The sequence below is a fragment of the Sorex araneus genome, chromosome 1 (assembly GCF_027595985.1).
Source record: "Sorex araneus isolate mSorAra2 chromosome 1, mSorAra2.pri, whole genome shotgun sequence".
NCBI lineage: Eukaryota > Metazoa > Chordata > Mammalia > Eulipotyphla > Soricidae > Sorex > Sorex araneus.
Window position 1 is genome coordinate 100,499,776 of NC_073302.1, and position 11,273 is coordinate 100,511,048.

The 11,273-nt window shown below is 62.1% G+C and overlaps 1 protein-coding gene across 2 annotated transcripts; it reads right to left on the reverse strand.

Annotated features, from left to right (window-relative positions):
* Window positions 1–3,077: 3,077 nt before the first annotated feature.
* On the reverse strand, window positions 3,078–11,255 carry FASTKD3 (FAST kinase domains 3). Of its 2 annotated transcripts, XM_004605630.2 has the most exons (7): window positions 11,150–11,255; window positions 8,892–10,350; window positions 8,083–8,168; window positions 6,768–6,942; window positions 5,953–6,022; window positions 4,603–4,717; window positions 3,078–3,427 (listed from the first exon to the last, which is right to left on the reverse strand). In XM_004605630.2, the coding sequence occupies exons 2-7, from the start codon at window positions 10,315–10,317 to the stop codon at window positions 3,329–3,331; spliced, it is 1,971 nt and encodes a 656-aa protein (XP_004605687.1). In that variant the 5' UTR covers window positions 10,318–10,350; window positions 11,150–11,255; the 3' UTR covers window positions 3,078–3,328. The 2 variants fall into 2 exon arrangements, with proteins under 2 accessions (XP_004605687.1, XP_054993028.1); XM_055137053.1 differs by lacking the exon at window positions 3,078–3,427 and having other exon boundaries at window positions 6,815–6,942.
* Between the last annotated feature and the right edge of the window lie 18 nt (window positions 11,256–11,273).

Here is an 11,273-nt window from a genome sequence, read left to right on the forward strand (position 1 = left end):
CAAGGCAAACGCCCTACCCACTGTGCTATCGCTCCGGCCCCCTGCTAGGAGTCTTTTAAAAAAATACCAAAACTCTAGAAACTTTGAGCAGCAAAAGACAGTGGCTCATTGCTTCGAAGACCTGAAATGACCCCGTCCATGAGGCAGTGAGGGTCCGCGGGGAGCTCGGGCCTGGGTCTTGCTTTTATGGGACAAGGCGGGGTTTTTGTGATCACTCTTTGTGGATGACTTCAGATCTTAAGAGCAGGAATTTTAAAGCCTGGAGAAGAGCCAGGAAGAGGCCACCAGACATCCCTGGGGGAAGATGCCACCAGACAGCCCTACTACTACTACCCCAGAGTAGTAGTTACCCAGCTACTCTGGGGTCCGGAGAGCAGGGTCTGAGGCATGGGGGCTGCGTTAGCCCCCTGGGAAGCAGCTGCTTTGCAGCAAGCCTGAATCCAGCGCTCACGTTACAGAGAAAGCCAGCCGACGCCCGGAGCCTCCAGGCAGCTGCAGCGGAGGTGCTCAGGTCTTTACACCTGTCTGCATGCATACACCCCTACACACCCACACCTACACACGCGCGCACCGCCTCTGCTCCCCGGTGAGCCTGTTTCAGCCGCAGCAGCCAGTGAGCGCCTCAGCTCTGCTGCCCCCTGGTGGTCTTCACTGAGAATAGCACAGTGGCTTCTGCTCCGCTCTGCCCTCGTGGTGAAGAAACCATAGCACGGTTGTGCTTTATTGGAAAAAATCATCAAGTTATTCATTGAGATAAATGATCAAGGCAAGGCTAGATTTTAAGGAAACCCAGGCTAGGTTTTAAGGAAAGTTCTATCACTTGTAGAGGCGGCACGCATTCCCGTTGATAAGAACTTGCATTTCTAAGGTCACGGTTGGTCACGGTTGGTCACGGTCACACGCTGGTGAAACCCGTGGCTGGGCTGGTCTGTCCATTCTCTCAAGTCATGTTCACCGCACGCAGACGTACACTTTCAGGGCTCAGGTTTGCTCTAAAGCTGTGTCTGTAGGTCTGTCTGGCTTCCTGGGACACCCAGTCAACCTGAAGTCCCCTGCCTGACCCCAATTGTCCTTGCTCGGGTGGGACAGTATCATTCTCAGGCTGGTCATTCTCAGTCCCTCACCCTCTCCCCCTCCCCAGGCTGGGAACTTTCCTGGTGGCCTCTGCAGTCCACAGGATGGCGCTCTGGGGCAGCTGTGGGCGGGCAGAGGGATGCATGCCCTCCTGCCTGCAAGCGCCAGGGCAGTCACAGGTGGCGAAGGTTCAGAGGACTGAGCGGAAGTGCAGGGGGAAGTGCAGGGCAGCGGCCAGAGCATTTCCCCGCGTGGGCGGTTTCCACCCCAGTAGGGATGGGGACTGGAATGATGGGGGGAAATTAGGGGGCATTTTGTCTAATCCGAGAAGGTAGGTTGGGGGGCACTGAGTGATTTCTTTTCTGAAGGGGGGTCGGCGGCAGGTGAGTTCGGGCGTCTCTGTTCACGTTGGAGGGCAGCTCCGAGCGGCGCAGTTCCCCGTCCCGCCTGAAGGGGCGCTGCGCCCAGAGGTGCGAGGCTGGAAGCCGGGAGGGGTACCAGGACGGGGTGGCGGGTCCGCAGCCAAGCGACAGAGGTCCCCCTGCAAGGGTCCCTAAGACCAGCGCCGTCCTTGCCTGGGGTGCTTTCCCGACTTCCTCTTGGGGTCTCTCCCCCTCCGCCGAGTGGGGGAGGGGTACACCTGGCAGTGTCGGGCCCTCGAGGTGGGCCGGGGTGCAGCCAGGACAACTGCGGGCAAGGCAGGCGCTGTCCCCGCTGTCCCACCGCCCCTGCCCCGCCAACACCTTTAAAGAGACGCCAGGAGGGTCGGGGTGGAAGTCAGCAGGGCGGGCGTTTGCCTCAGTCCTGCCCTGACCCCCAGCACCCCGTCCGGCCACTGGGCACCACCAGGGGTAAGCCCTGAGCCTGGCAGGGTGCGGCCCAAACAAGCTGACCACGGAGCTCCCCTGACTCAGCTCCTGTTGTCAAGATGAAAAGGCTGGGAAAGGTGCCTGACCCGTGGGACAGGTGGGAATTGAGCACTGGCGGCAGGAGTCCCTCTGCGGGATTGACCACAGCCTCCCTGCCTCACGGGGACCCCCCTAGCCTTCCTCCTGCCTCACGGGGACCCCCCTAGCCTTCCTGCCTCACGGGAACCCCCTAGCCCTCCTGCCTCACGGGGACCCCCCTAGCCTTCCTGCCTCACGGGGAACCCCTAGCCTTCCTGCCTCACGGGGAACCCCTAGCCTTCCTGCCTCACGGGAACCCCCTAGCCTTCCTGTCTCACGGGGACCCCCGTAGCCCTCCTGTCTCACGGGGACCCCCCAGCCTTCCTGTCTCACGGGGACCCCCTTAGCTTTCCTGCCTCACGGGGAATCTCCTCCCCCAGCCTTCCCTACTCTGAGGCCGAGTCCCACCTCCACCTGTGCTCCCTGTGGGAGCTGATGGGACTCGGGCTCTTTGCTGTTCGGGGGCCACTCCCAAATGTGCTCCTGGGGGGACTTGGGGACCATCTTCAATGACAGGGTCAGACGTGGCCAGCTGCATGCTGGGCAAGCACCTCCACCCCGAGTTATCTCCCTAGCCCATTTCACTATTTTATCGTTTCTACCGGGGGAGGGAGGGGAAATAGTAGAACGCTCCTCGGATCCCAGAGGTTCCTGGCCAAGCCACAGGCGAGTTCAGCCTGAGTCTGCAAACGCTCACATCTGGGGACTACTCAGCTCTGCTCTCCCCTCCCTTCCCTGCAAGTCTGCAGGCAGGAGACGCGGGGTGGGGGGCCCCTTCTCCACGAGAAAACCCAGGTCTGGGCTGCAGAGAGCGTAGCAGGGAAGGCGCCTTCCTTGCACACTGACTGGCCCAGCTGACCCGGGTTCGACTCCCAGCATCCCATATGGTCCCCAGAGCCCCGCCAGGAGTGATTCCTGAGTGCAGAGCCAGGAGGAACCCCTGAGCATCACTGGGTGTGGCCCTAAAAACAACCCTCCTCCCCTCAAACCCTAAAGGTCTAGAGAACATATGTTCAGCGAATGGGTTAACCATTACAAATGAAAGCTGTGAAAAAATAACACTTCCTCATGTTCCTTTATTGTACTGGGCCAATTAGTTTGATGTAGAAAAGCATCCGTGGAGCTGATAATTAAATAAAAACTATAATAATTAATTTGAAATTATGCTCAGCGTATCCCTGATGTGTAGACAGCCCCAGGCCCCTCTGTCTTTGGTCATCACGGTCCATGGACAGGGCGGGGCCAAAGTGCTTCCGGCCCGTCGGCCGCGTCTGCTGAGGGAGGACGCGGGGCCGTATTCCTTCGGGTCACCAGTGCATGCCCGTCCTTTGCGGAAAGAGTTTCCTCTGTAAGTAGTCCACTAATTCGAACTTGGACTTCAGCATCTCGATCTCGTAGAAGGGGATCTGTCAGGGAGGAAGGGAGGGTCCGTCATCAGCCTGCAGACGTGAAAGGCCCCAGGCTCCGGGGGAGGGCCGCTGGCCCTGCACCCCCAGCGGGGGCACTGACCCCCTGGCCGCCCCTGGCAGAGCGCGGGCCCAGGCAGTAAGCAGGACGTGCCCCCGGGAAGAGTCAGATGCGATGGCATCTGCAAGGAGTTGGACGTGAAATGTACAGCCACAAACCGGCCAAGCTGAACGTGGACTCGTGTCGAAGTGCTCATGGGGCAGGGCTGAGGCACCATGGGCAGAGGAGAAAGGCCGGGCGGGGAGGGGCCCTGGGCTGTGGGCTGGGTGCCCGCTGGCCCGCAGACTCGGGTGGCGTCACTCCACCCTCAAGGTGAGGGCCGGGGGGAGAGCACAGTGGCTGGGTGCTGACCCTGGCTCCAACCCGGGCTCCACAGAGGTTCTCCCTAACATCACCAGGACCGGCCCCGAGCACTGCCGGGTGCACCCCCAAAGGAAAAAGGAAAAACAAACAAGGCGGGGGGGCAGGTGTTCTGGGCCCGGGGGGGGGGTGGGCCACAGAGGAGGCCCCTGGGCGTGGGCAGGAGGCAGCGGGCAGGCTGCAGGGGGCCCAAGGATTGAGGGCGCCTGAAGTCCCCCCGCACCAACCAGCGCTGACACCACCCCTTGAACACGCTGGCACCCGCGTGCACCACTGGTGGCTCACACTCGGACAACCCGTCCGGACAGGAATAGTTCTGGCTGCCAGAATTTTCTATGACGCTTAGGTGTGGGGCCATCTGACACAGCGGAGCACAATTCACGGAGTCCGCGGGTGGTGAGAAGCACAGCACGGCGAGGCCACTGCCTGCTGTCAACAGGTCATTGTGCTTTTCTCTTGTTTTGGGGCCACACCCAGAGGTGCTCAGGGCTCACTCCTGGCGGGGCTCGGGGACCACATGGGGTGCTGGGGACTGACCCCGGGTGGGCCGTGTGCCAGGCCAGCGTCCTCCCCATGGGACTATCGCTCTGGCCTCACTGTCCTTTATCAGTCACCGAAGCAGGGGACAGGAGAGTGGACACGCAGCTCTAGAGTCCAGCCCGGCTGGGCGGTGCAGCCCTGCCCTCGCTGGCAGAGGACGGGGAAGCCGGGGGCGGGGGCAGGGCTGAGTGGGGAAGGGCCTGTGCGGCAGTACCTGGACCACCTGGTAGCCCAGCAGGCGGAGGTGGCGCTGCTTGGTGGCCTCGGCGCCCAGCAGGTGGCGGCAGTTCACACAGAACCTCTTGGGGCCATCGATGCACAGCACGAGCCTGGGAGGGAGAGGGAGGGAGAGGTAGGGAGGGACAGGGAAGGAGAGGGAGGGAGGGGGAGGGAGGGGAAGGGAGAGGGAGGGAGGGGGAGGGAGGAGGAGGGAGAGGGAGGGAGGGGGAGGGAGAGGGAGGGAGGGGGAGGGAGAGGGAGGGAGAGGTAGGGAGGGACAGGGAAGGAGAGGGAGGGAGGGGAAGGGAGAGGAAGGGGGGAGGGAGGGGGAGGGAGGGGGAGGGAGAGCAGAGCCTCAGGCACGGACGCTGCGGCACTAACCGCACGCAGAAGGCCCCGGCCCTGCGGCTGCCAGGCGGGGTTTCATTCACTTTCGTTTTTCCGATTTAGGTCTTCGGGGCCCATCCCTTAGGGACCACTGGTTTTTGGTTTGTTCATTTTTAATTGAATCACCGGGAGATGCAGTTCCAAAGCTGTTCATGCTCGGGTCTCAGTCCTACAGTGCTCCGACACCCGTCCCTCCACCAGCGCACACTTTCCACCACCCAGGACCCGGTTTCCTTCTGGCCACAGCCCCCACCCCCAGCATGTCTCTATGGCAGGCACCTCTATCTCCCTCTCTCCCCCCCTCTCTACCTCTCTCTCCCTCCCCCTCTCTCCCCACCTCTACCTCTCTCTCCCCCCTCTCTCTACCTCTCTCTCTCCCTCCCCCTCTCTCCCTACCTCTACCTCTCTCTCTCCCCCCTCTCCCTCCCCCTCTCTCCCCACTTCTACCTCTCTCTCCCCCTCTCCCTCTCTCTCTTCCTCTCCCTCTCTCTCCCCCTCTCTCCCTACCTCTATCTCTCTCTCCCCCCTCTCTTTCTACTTCTTCCCCTCTTCCTCTCTCTCCCTCTCCCCCTCTCTCTCTTTCTCTCTCCCTCTCTTTCTCTCTCTCCCTCCCTCCCTCTCTCTCTCTCTCCCCCTCCTCTACCTCCCCTGCTCTCTCTCCCTCTCCCCCTTCTCTCTTTCGCTGTCCATCTCTCTTCCCCTGTTCTTCTCTCTCCCTCCCATCTCCCCTCCCCACCATACGAGGTGACCCCAGCCATCCCAACTGGGGCTGGAGAGAGTACAGCAGGTCTGGTGCTTGTCTTGCACACAGATGCCCCAGCCTCCCACGTGGTCCCCCGAGCACCGCTAGAAGTAACTCCTGAGCACTGCCAGGTGTGGCCCCAAGCCAAGAGAAGCAAAGCAAAAGGAATGAAGCCAGTGGGGCTCCCGGCCCAGCCGGCCGCGGCCTGGACGGTACCTTCTGTGGACGTCTTCATTCACCGTGAAGGGCAGCACGAACCCCTCCTCGTCTAACTTGATCTCCACGTCTGGGGAGAGAAGACAGGAGGCGGTCGCTGCGTGAGGTCCTCCCGAGCACGGCCTTCCTCTCTTCCCTGTCCCGGCCTGACCGCGTCCACCTGCCGCGTGCACCGCTGCAGAGTGACAGCTGCCCGGGCAGGGGTGAGGACGCACGGGGCCTTCGGTGACGGCTCCCGCACCCCGGGCAAGGCCGCCCCTGCGGGCCCTCATCCCTGGTCACTAAGACGCCACCCCTACCCCTTGCAGTTCCCCGAGCGGATACGGCATCCTGCAGTGCCCGCTGCCCGCGATTGCCCCACCCCTGCCCCCCGTCTCATGTCCAGCAGTGCTGGGGGAGCCGGGAGTGGGGACAGTGAGACGTGCCCGGGCAGAAGCCTGTGGCCTGTCCCCTCTGAGGCTCAGGGCCCCTTTCCCGCTACTGGCCACACTTCTGCGTGTGTGGGCCCACGGTGGGTGTGGCTACGGAGCACTTCAGCCTGGCCACTGGCTCTGGGCCCTGGACTTCAGAGCACCCCATTTCCCTGGAAATATACACCCCGCCCCCAGCAGCGACCCCAGGCTCCGTGTCCATGGGTCTCCTGGCCCCAGCCCTGTTCCTCCCTTCCGTCAGCTGCCACTGGACCCTCCCTTCTCAGGGTAGTCAGCGGCCCAGGCTGACCGCTGCCCAGGGCAGGCTGTGACTCCCGGTGCCCCCCGCCGCTGTGTCCGGACCCCGGGACCCCGAGGCCGAGTGGAGTCCTGCGGGCTTCTTACCTAGCGTGTAACAATAGGGGCTTAACACTTTGGACGCGAAATACCACCTTGCTCCCAGGAGCTCGATGAGGCCGAGCATCACGGACTTGTAGAGCGGGAACTCCATGGGGCTCTCCAGCGAGCAGCAGGGCGTCAGCAGCGAATTCACCCGGAACTGTGGAAGGAGCCTGGGGCCCTGGGGGGCGGGAGGTGCGATCAGGGAGGGAGGGAGGACGGGAAGCCCACCGCCCGCAATCAGAGACTAAAACGGAAGCTCTGTGGAGCACAGACATCAGCCTGAAGAAGCACAAATAGTCTTTTTTTTTTCTTTTTGGGTCACACCCGGCGATGCACAGGGGTTCCTCCTGGCTCTGCACTCAGGAATCACCCCTGGCGGTGCTCGGGGGACCATATGGGATGCTGGGATTCGAACCCGGGTCGGCCGCGTGCAAGGCAAACGCCCTACCCGCTGTGCTATCACTCCAGCCCTGAAGCACAAATAGCTTTCGCAAAAATACTTTTCAGTTTGTTCTAAATGTTTTCTGAGTGTGCTGTGAGCTGGTCAAGGTCAAGGTCGGGAGGGAGAAGGGGTTGGAGGGCACAGAGGGAGCTGCTGGAGACTGACCACACCACGAGGCCATTTGGCTCAAGTACCACATTGTGGAAAAGGTAAGAAAACAGGTTTCCATGGAGCAGGAGGCGGGCAACAGCAGACACGGGGCCTGCAGGTGAGTCTCTGCACCAAGAGTCTCACTCAAGCTCTCCCACACCCCGCAGACCACGCTGCCAGGCAAGAGCGAACACGCTCAGAAGGAGGTTTCTAAAGTACAGTGACGTGTCTCTACTACCTCAGGTGTGGCAACATACTCAAGGGAGATCGGAAACTTAGAAGCCGTGAAAGACGGATGGATCTGACCACAGAAAACTTGAAAGACGCCAAGTTAGCAAAAAGACACCAGAAATAATAAAACAGGAAAAAAACCAAACGGAACCAAAAAGACCCCAAACACCCCCCACTGACAAACTAGGAGTATGTAGTGTGTGTGTGTGTGTGGGGGGGGGGGGGTGTACTGGGTATTTATTTACAATGTGCTCAGGACTGAGTGCCCCCAAATAGAGGGGCTCGGTGTAGTTGGATGTGGGGCTGGAGGGACTTGCACAGCGCAGACCTGGGTTCGATCCATCCCTGGTACCACATAGGGTCCCTGAGCCTGCAGGAGTGACTCATGAGCACAGAGCCCCAAGCACGCCCTGAGCACTGCCAGGCAGGGTCCCCGAATCAAGCACAAAACACAGAGCACCGCGCAGGCAGGGCAAGGCGTGGGTCCCCGCGTACCTTGTAGAAAGGACATTCCAGGAGGGAGGTGAGGAAGAGCTGCGTCAGCCGGGCCAGGGCCAGCCTGTCCAGGTGGGGGTCCCCGCCTGAAACACACAGCGTCCGCCGTCAAACAGGGCACGGCCACACCCACGGGGATGCTGCGTCGTGCCGGGCTCTCCCGGGGGCTTCCGGGACTCCAGCTCCCGACCAGAGAGGGCTCAAAGTGACAAAGCACATCACAGGTGAGTGACGACTTCCTTCCACCAGGGCGGCCCCAAACTGGGGCACCTGGTCAAGTTTTGTTTTACCTTGCAACTGAATAGATCAATGATCACAGAAAACAAACCAAGTGGGGGGGTCTCGAGGTCCACTGTGCCTTAATTAAGAGTACGATGATAGAGTGAAAAAACCATCCACTGGGCTCCATCAGCCCACCACCCTGCACCCTCAGCCCTGCGGACCGTTAGAGAAACCCGCCTGCTGCCAGAGGCGGATGGGGATGGGGACATGGAAGGAGGGAAACTGGGGACTCTGGCGGTGGCTAATGTGCACTGGTGAGGGGAGATGTGTGGGAACACTGTGTAACGGAAACCCAGTCATGGGCAACTTTGTAACTGTGTATCTCCCCGGGGCTTCCTAAAAACATTTAAAAGAAAGTGCCTGCTGCCCCCTGCTGGTCTCAGAGCGCCTGCACTTTGGGATCTTGAGATTTGGTGCAGGATTTGGTGCAGGACCAAGTCCAGGCAAGCCGGGTGAGGGGGCAGGGGCAGAGCCAGAGCCTTCGAGGCGCCCAGGCGGCTTCTCCCACTGGCACTCAGCGCACTCACCCTGCAGCTGCTGGAGAAAATAAGGGCTGAAGAGCTTCGCCATGAAGTTGACGGGATGAAACTCGAGCAGCGAACAGGAGTGGAGAAGCTTCAACAGCGTTTTCGGGGGGAAAGTCTTGAACTGGGACAAGAGCCTGCTTTCCAGCTTCCCGAACAAGGCAGAGGCGTTGGGCGGCACATAGTTGAGCTTCCCGAATGGCTCGAGGAAGTCACACACCTGGGCCGGCGGCAGCTTCTCCACCTGGCAGAGGAGCGTATCCGCAGCGGCGTTCAGGATGGGTGTGGACAGGATCTGTTTCCGGCTGCAGTAGCCCAGGATCTGGCCCAGGACCTCGGGGTCCAGAGATGGGGACCGGGAGGCGACATGCCGCTCCAGGCCTTGTGTGAAGAACCTGTCACTGTGTCCAAAGTGGATGAAGGCCTCCAAGACTCTGCCCAGTTCCGCATCGGTGAAACGCGGGATGAGCCTCACCACGCCCTTGCCCAGCTTGATGACCAGCGGGAGCGCCTGCGTTTGATCGAGCACCACCAGGGCTGTGAGCACCTGGCTGATCTGCGTGGGGCTCAGCTGGGAAGCGACGGAGAGAGCGAAGGTGTTGATGCGATTGAGGAAGGGCTGGTGCTGGTCCAGCTTCTCGGGACAGGCCTGCAGGATGCGGTAGAGGGCCACCACGTCCTCGGGGGCGAACTCCTCCAACTTTTTGTCTTGGAGCTGGCAGATGATCAGCTTGAAGGGGCACCCGGGGCCGCGCAATTTCACGAGAATCTCCCCCAGGACGCAGAGGCTGCGCACGTCCAGGGTTCGCGCCTGGAGCCGACGCTGGGCCTCGGCCAGCAGGTCCAGTAACAGGCTGCTCTTAGCGCTCTGGAGCCCCTCACACAGCAAAGCGAGGGCTTGCAGAGCGGTCAGCAGCCCGCTGTCGGACAGGCTGGTGGGCGCCCGTTGGAAGGGCACACACAGGGCGTGGAAGACGTGGCTCTCCTGGACCTGGCCGGGCAGCGTTCCGTCCGCCCTGTCCCCAGCTCCCTGCTCCAGCTCACAGATGCGCCGCAGCGCGCTGGCGGCCAGGGTGTCGGGCAGCACGGACAGCGGCTCGAGGAACCGCAGGACCTCTTGAGAAGAAGCGCAGCCGTCCAGCCTCTGATGGAACAGCTGCGCGTCCACGCTGCGCACATCCTGCGGCGTTGCGTCCGGGTCCTGGACGGCAGAGGGCGCGGGTCCGCCTGGGTCATGTCCGTTTTCCGAGTGGAACTTTTGACAGCAGGCGTGGTGGAACCTGACCCTGAAGCGCCCGGGCCGGCCTGGCCGGACAGCGGCTACCCGGTGCAGGCCACTCACGGGCGGGTCCTTCAGCGCCCACGCAGCGCCGTGGAGCCCCAAGCCGGGCCGCTGCGCCAGGGTCCTCCGCAAGGTGATCAAGGCCATGCCATCGGGTTCTCAGCTCCTCCGGCTGGATGACTACACTCAGAAAGTGGGAAGAAAGAACAAAGCACCATCTCAGAGACCCGAGCATCAGTACCGAGAGTCACGCAGCATCGGACGCCGAGGGGAGCGGCCAGGAGAAACCCCGCGTGGACAGCTAGCCCCTAGAACGGAGCCTGGTGGCTTCTAGCACCCGGGAGCCTCGGCAGTCACCGCTCTGGTGCACGACGCTGGGCTCCCACGCGCTAGGTTAGTCCAGCAAGGCCACCAGCTCGGGGGAGCGATGCTTTCGCTCCAGGACGCGCGGGAAAGGGAGCGGGGCCGGTTAACTGTCCCCCAGGCTCCGACCCCGCGCCCTGCACGCGTTTGGCTGGAGGAAGCGTTTTATTTTTTTTGCTTCGATCTACTAGAAATAAAAGGGAACGGGGAAAGTAACTGCAATTCGGAGCGGTCAGCAGAGCCCGAGTCTGCAAACGCGCCCTGGACACCTGGACACGTGCAGTGCGGGCGCCCTGGGGATCCCTCTGGCACTCGCGGGGCGGATCTGGTCGGGACTGAGGATGGAAACGGGGAGCCTGGGAAGGGAGGGGAGAAAGTAAGCCAGGAGGTGTGTGGGGTGCAGGCTGGGCGGCCGCGCTGCCCTCCACACCCGGCAGCGGCCAGTGCGTGCGGGAGCCTGCAGGACAGGGGGAAAGGGCGGCCCGGCAGCCGTGTCCACTCCGGAGTGGAAGGACACGCGTGCCACGGGCGCGGGCGCAGCGCTGAGGGCCCCGGCCGCCGGTCCGAGCACGCCAGGCCCGGGGTCCAGCGCTCAGATTCCCCGGGGAACACCTACCGAGCTGGGAAGGCGGGCGAGCGGCGCGGCCGTGAAGGCTTCAGGGCCTCGTGGGTTTCCGTAGGTGCGCGCGGCGGTGAGTAGGACAGCTGTGCGCCTGCGCGGGCACACCGGGCCCCGCCCT

Excerpts from the sequence above, each read along its gene's own strand:
- FASTKD3 (XM_004605630.2), bottom strand. The coding sequence starts at position 10,317 with ATGGCCTTGATCACCTTGCGGAGGACCCTGGCGCAGCGGCCCGGCTTG. Across the intron at positions 8,169-8,891 it reads TTTTCTCCAGCAGCTGCAGG|GCGGGGACCCCCACCTGGAC; the intron begins GTGAGTGCGCTG and ends TGTGTGTTTCAG. Across the intron at positions 6,023-6,767 it reads CCCCTATTGTTACACGCTAG|ACGTGGAGATCAAGTTAGAC; the intron begins GTAAGAAGCCCG and ends TTCTCTCCCCAG.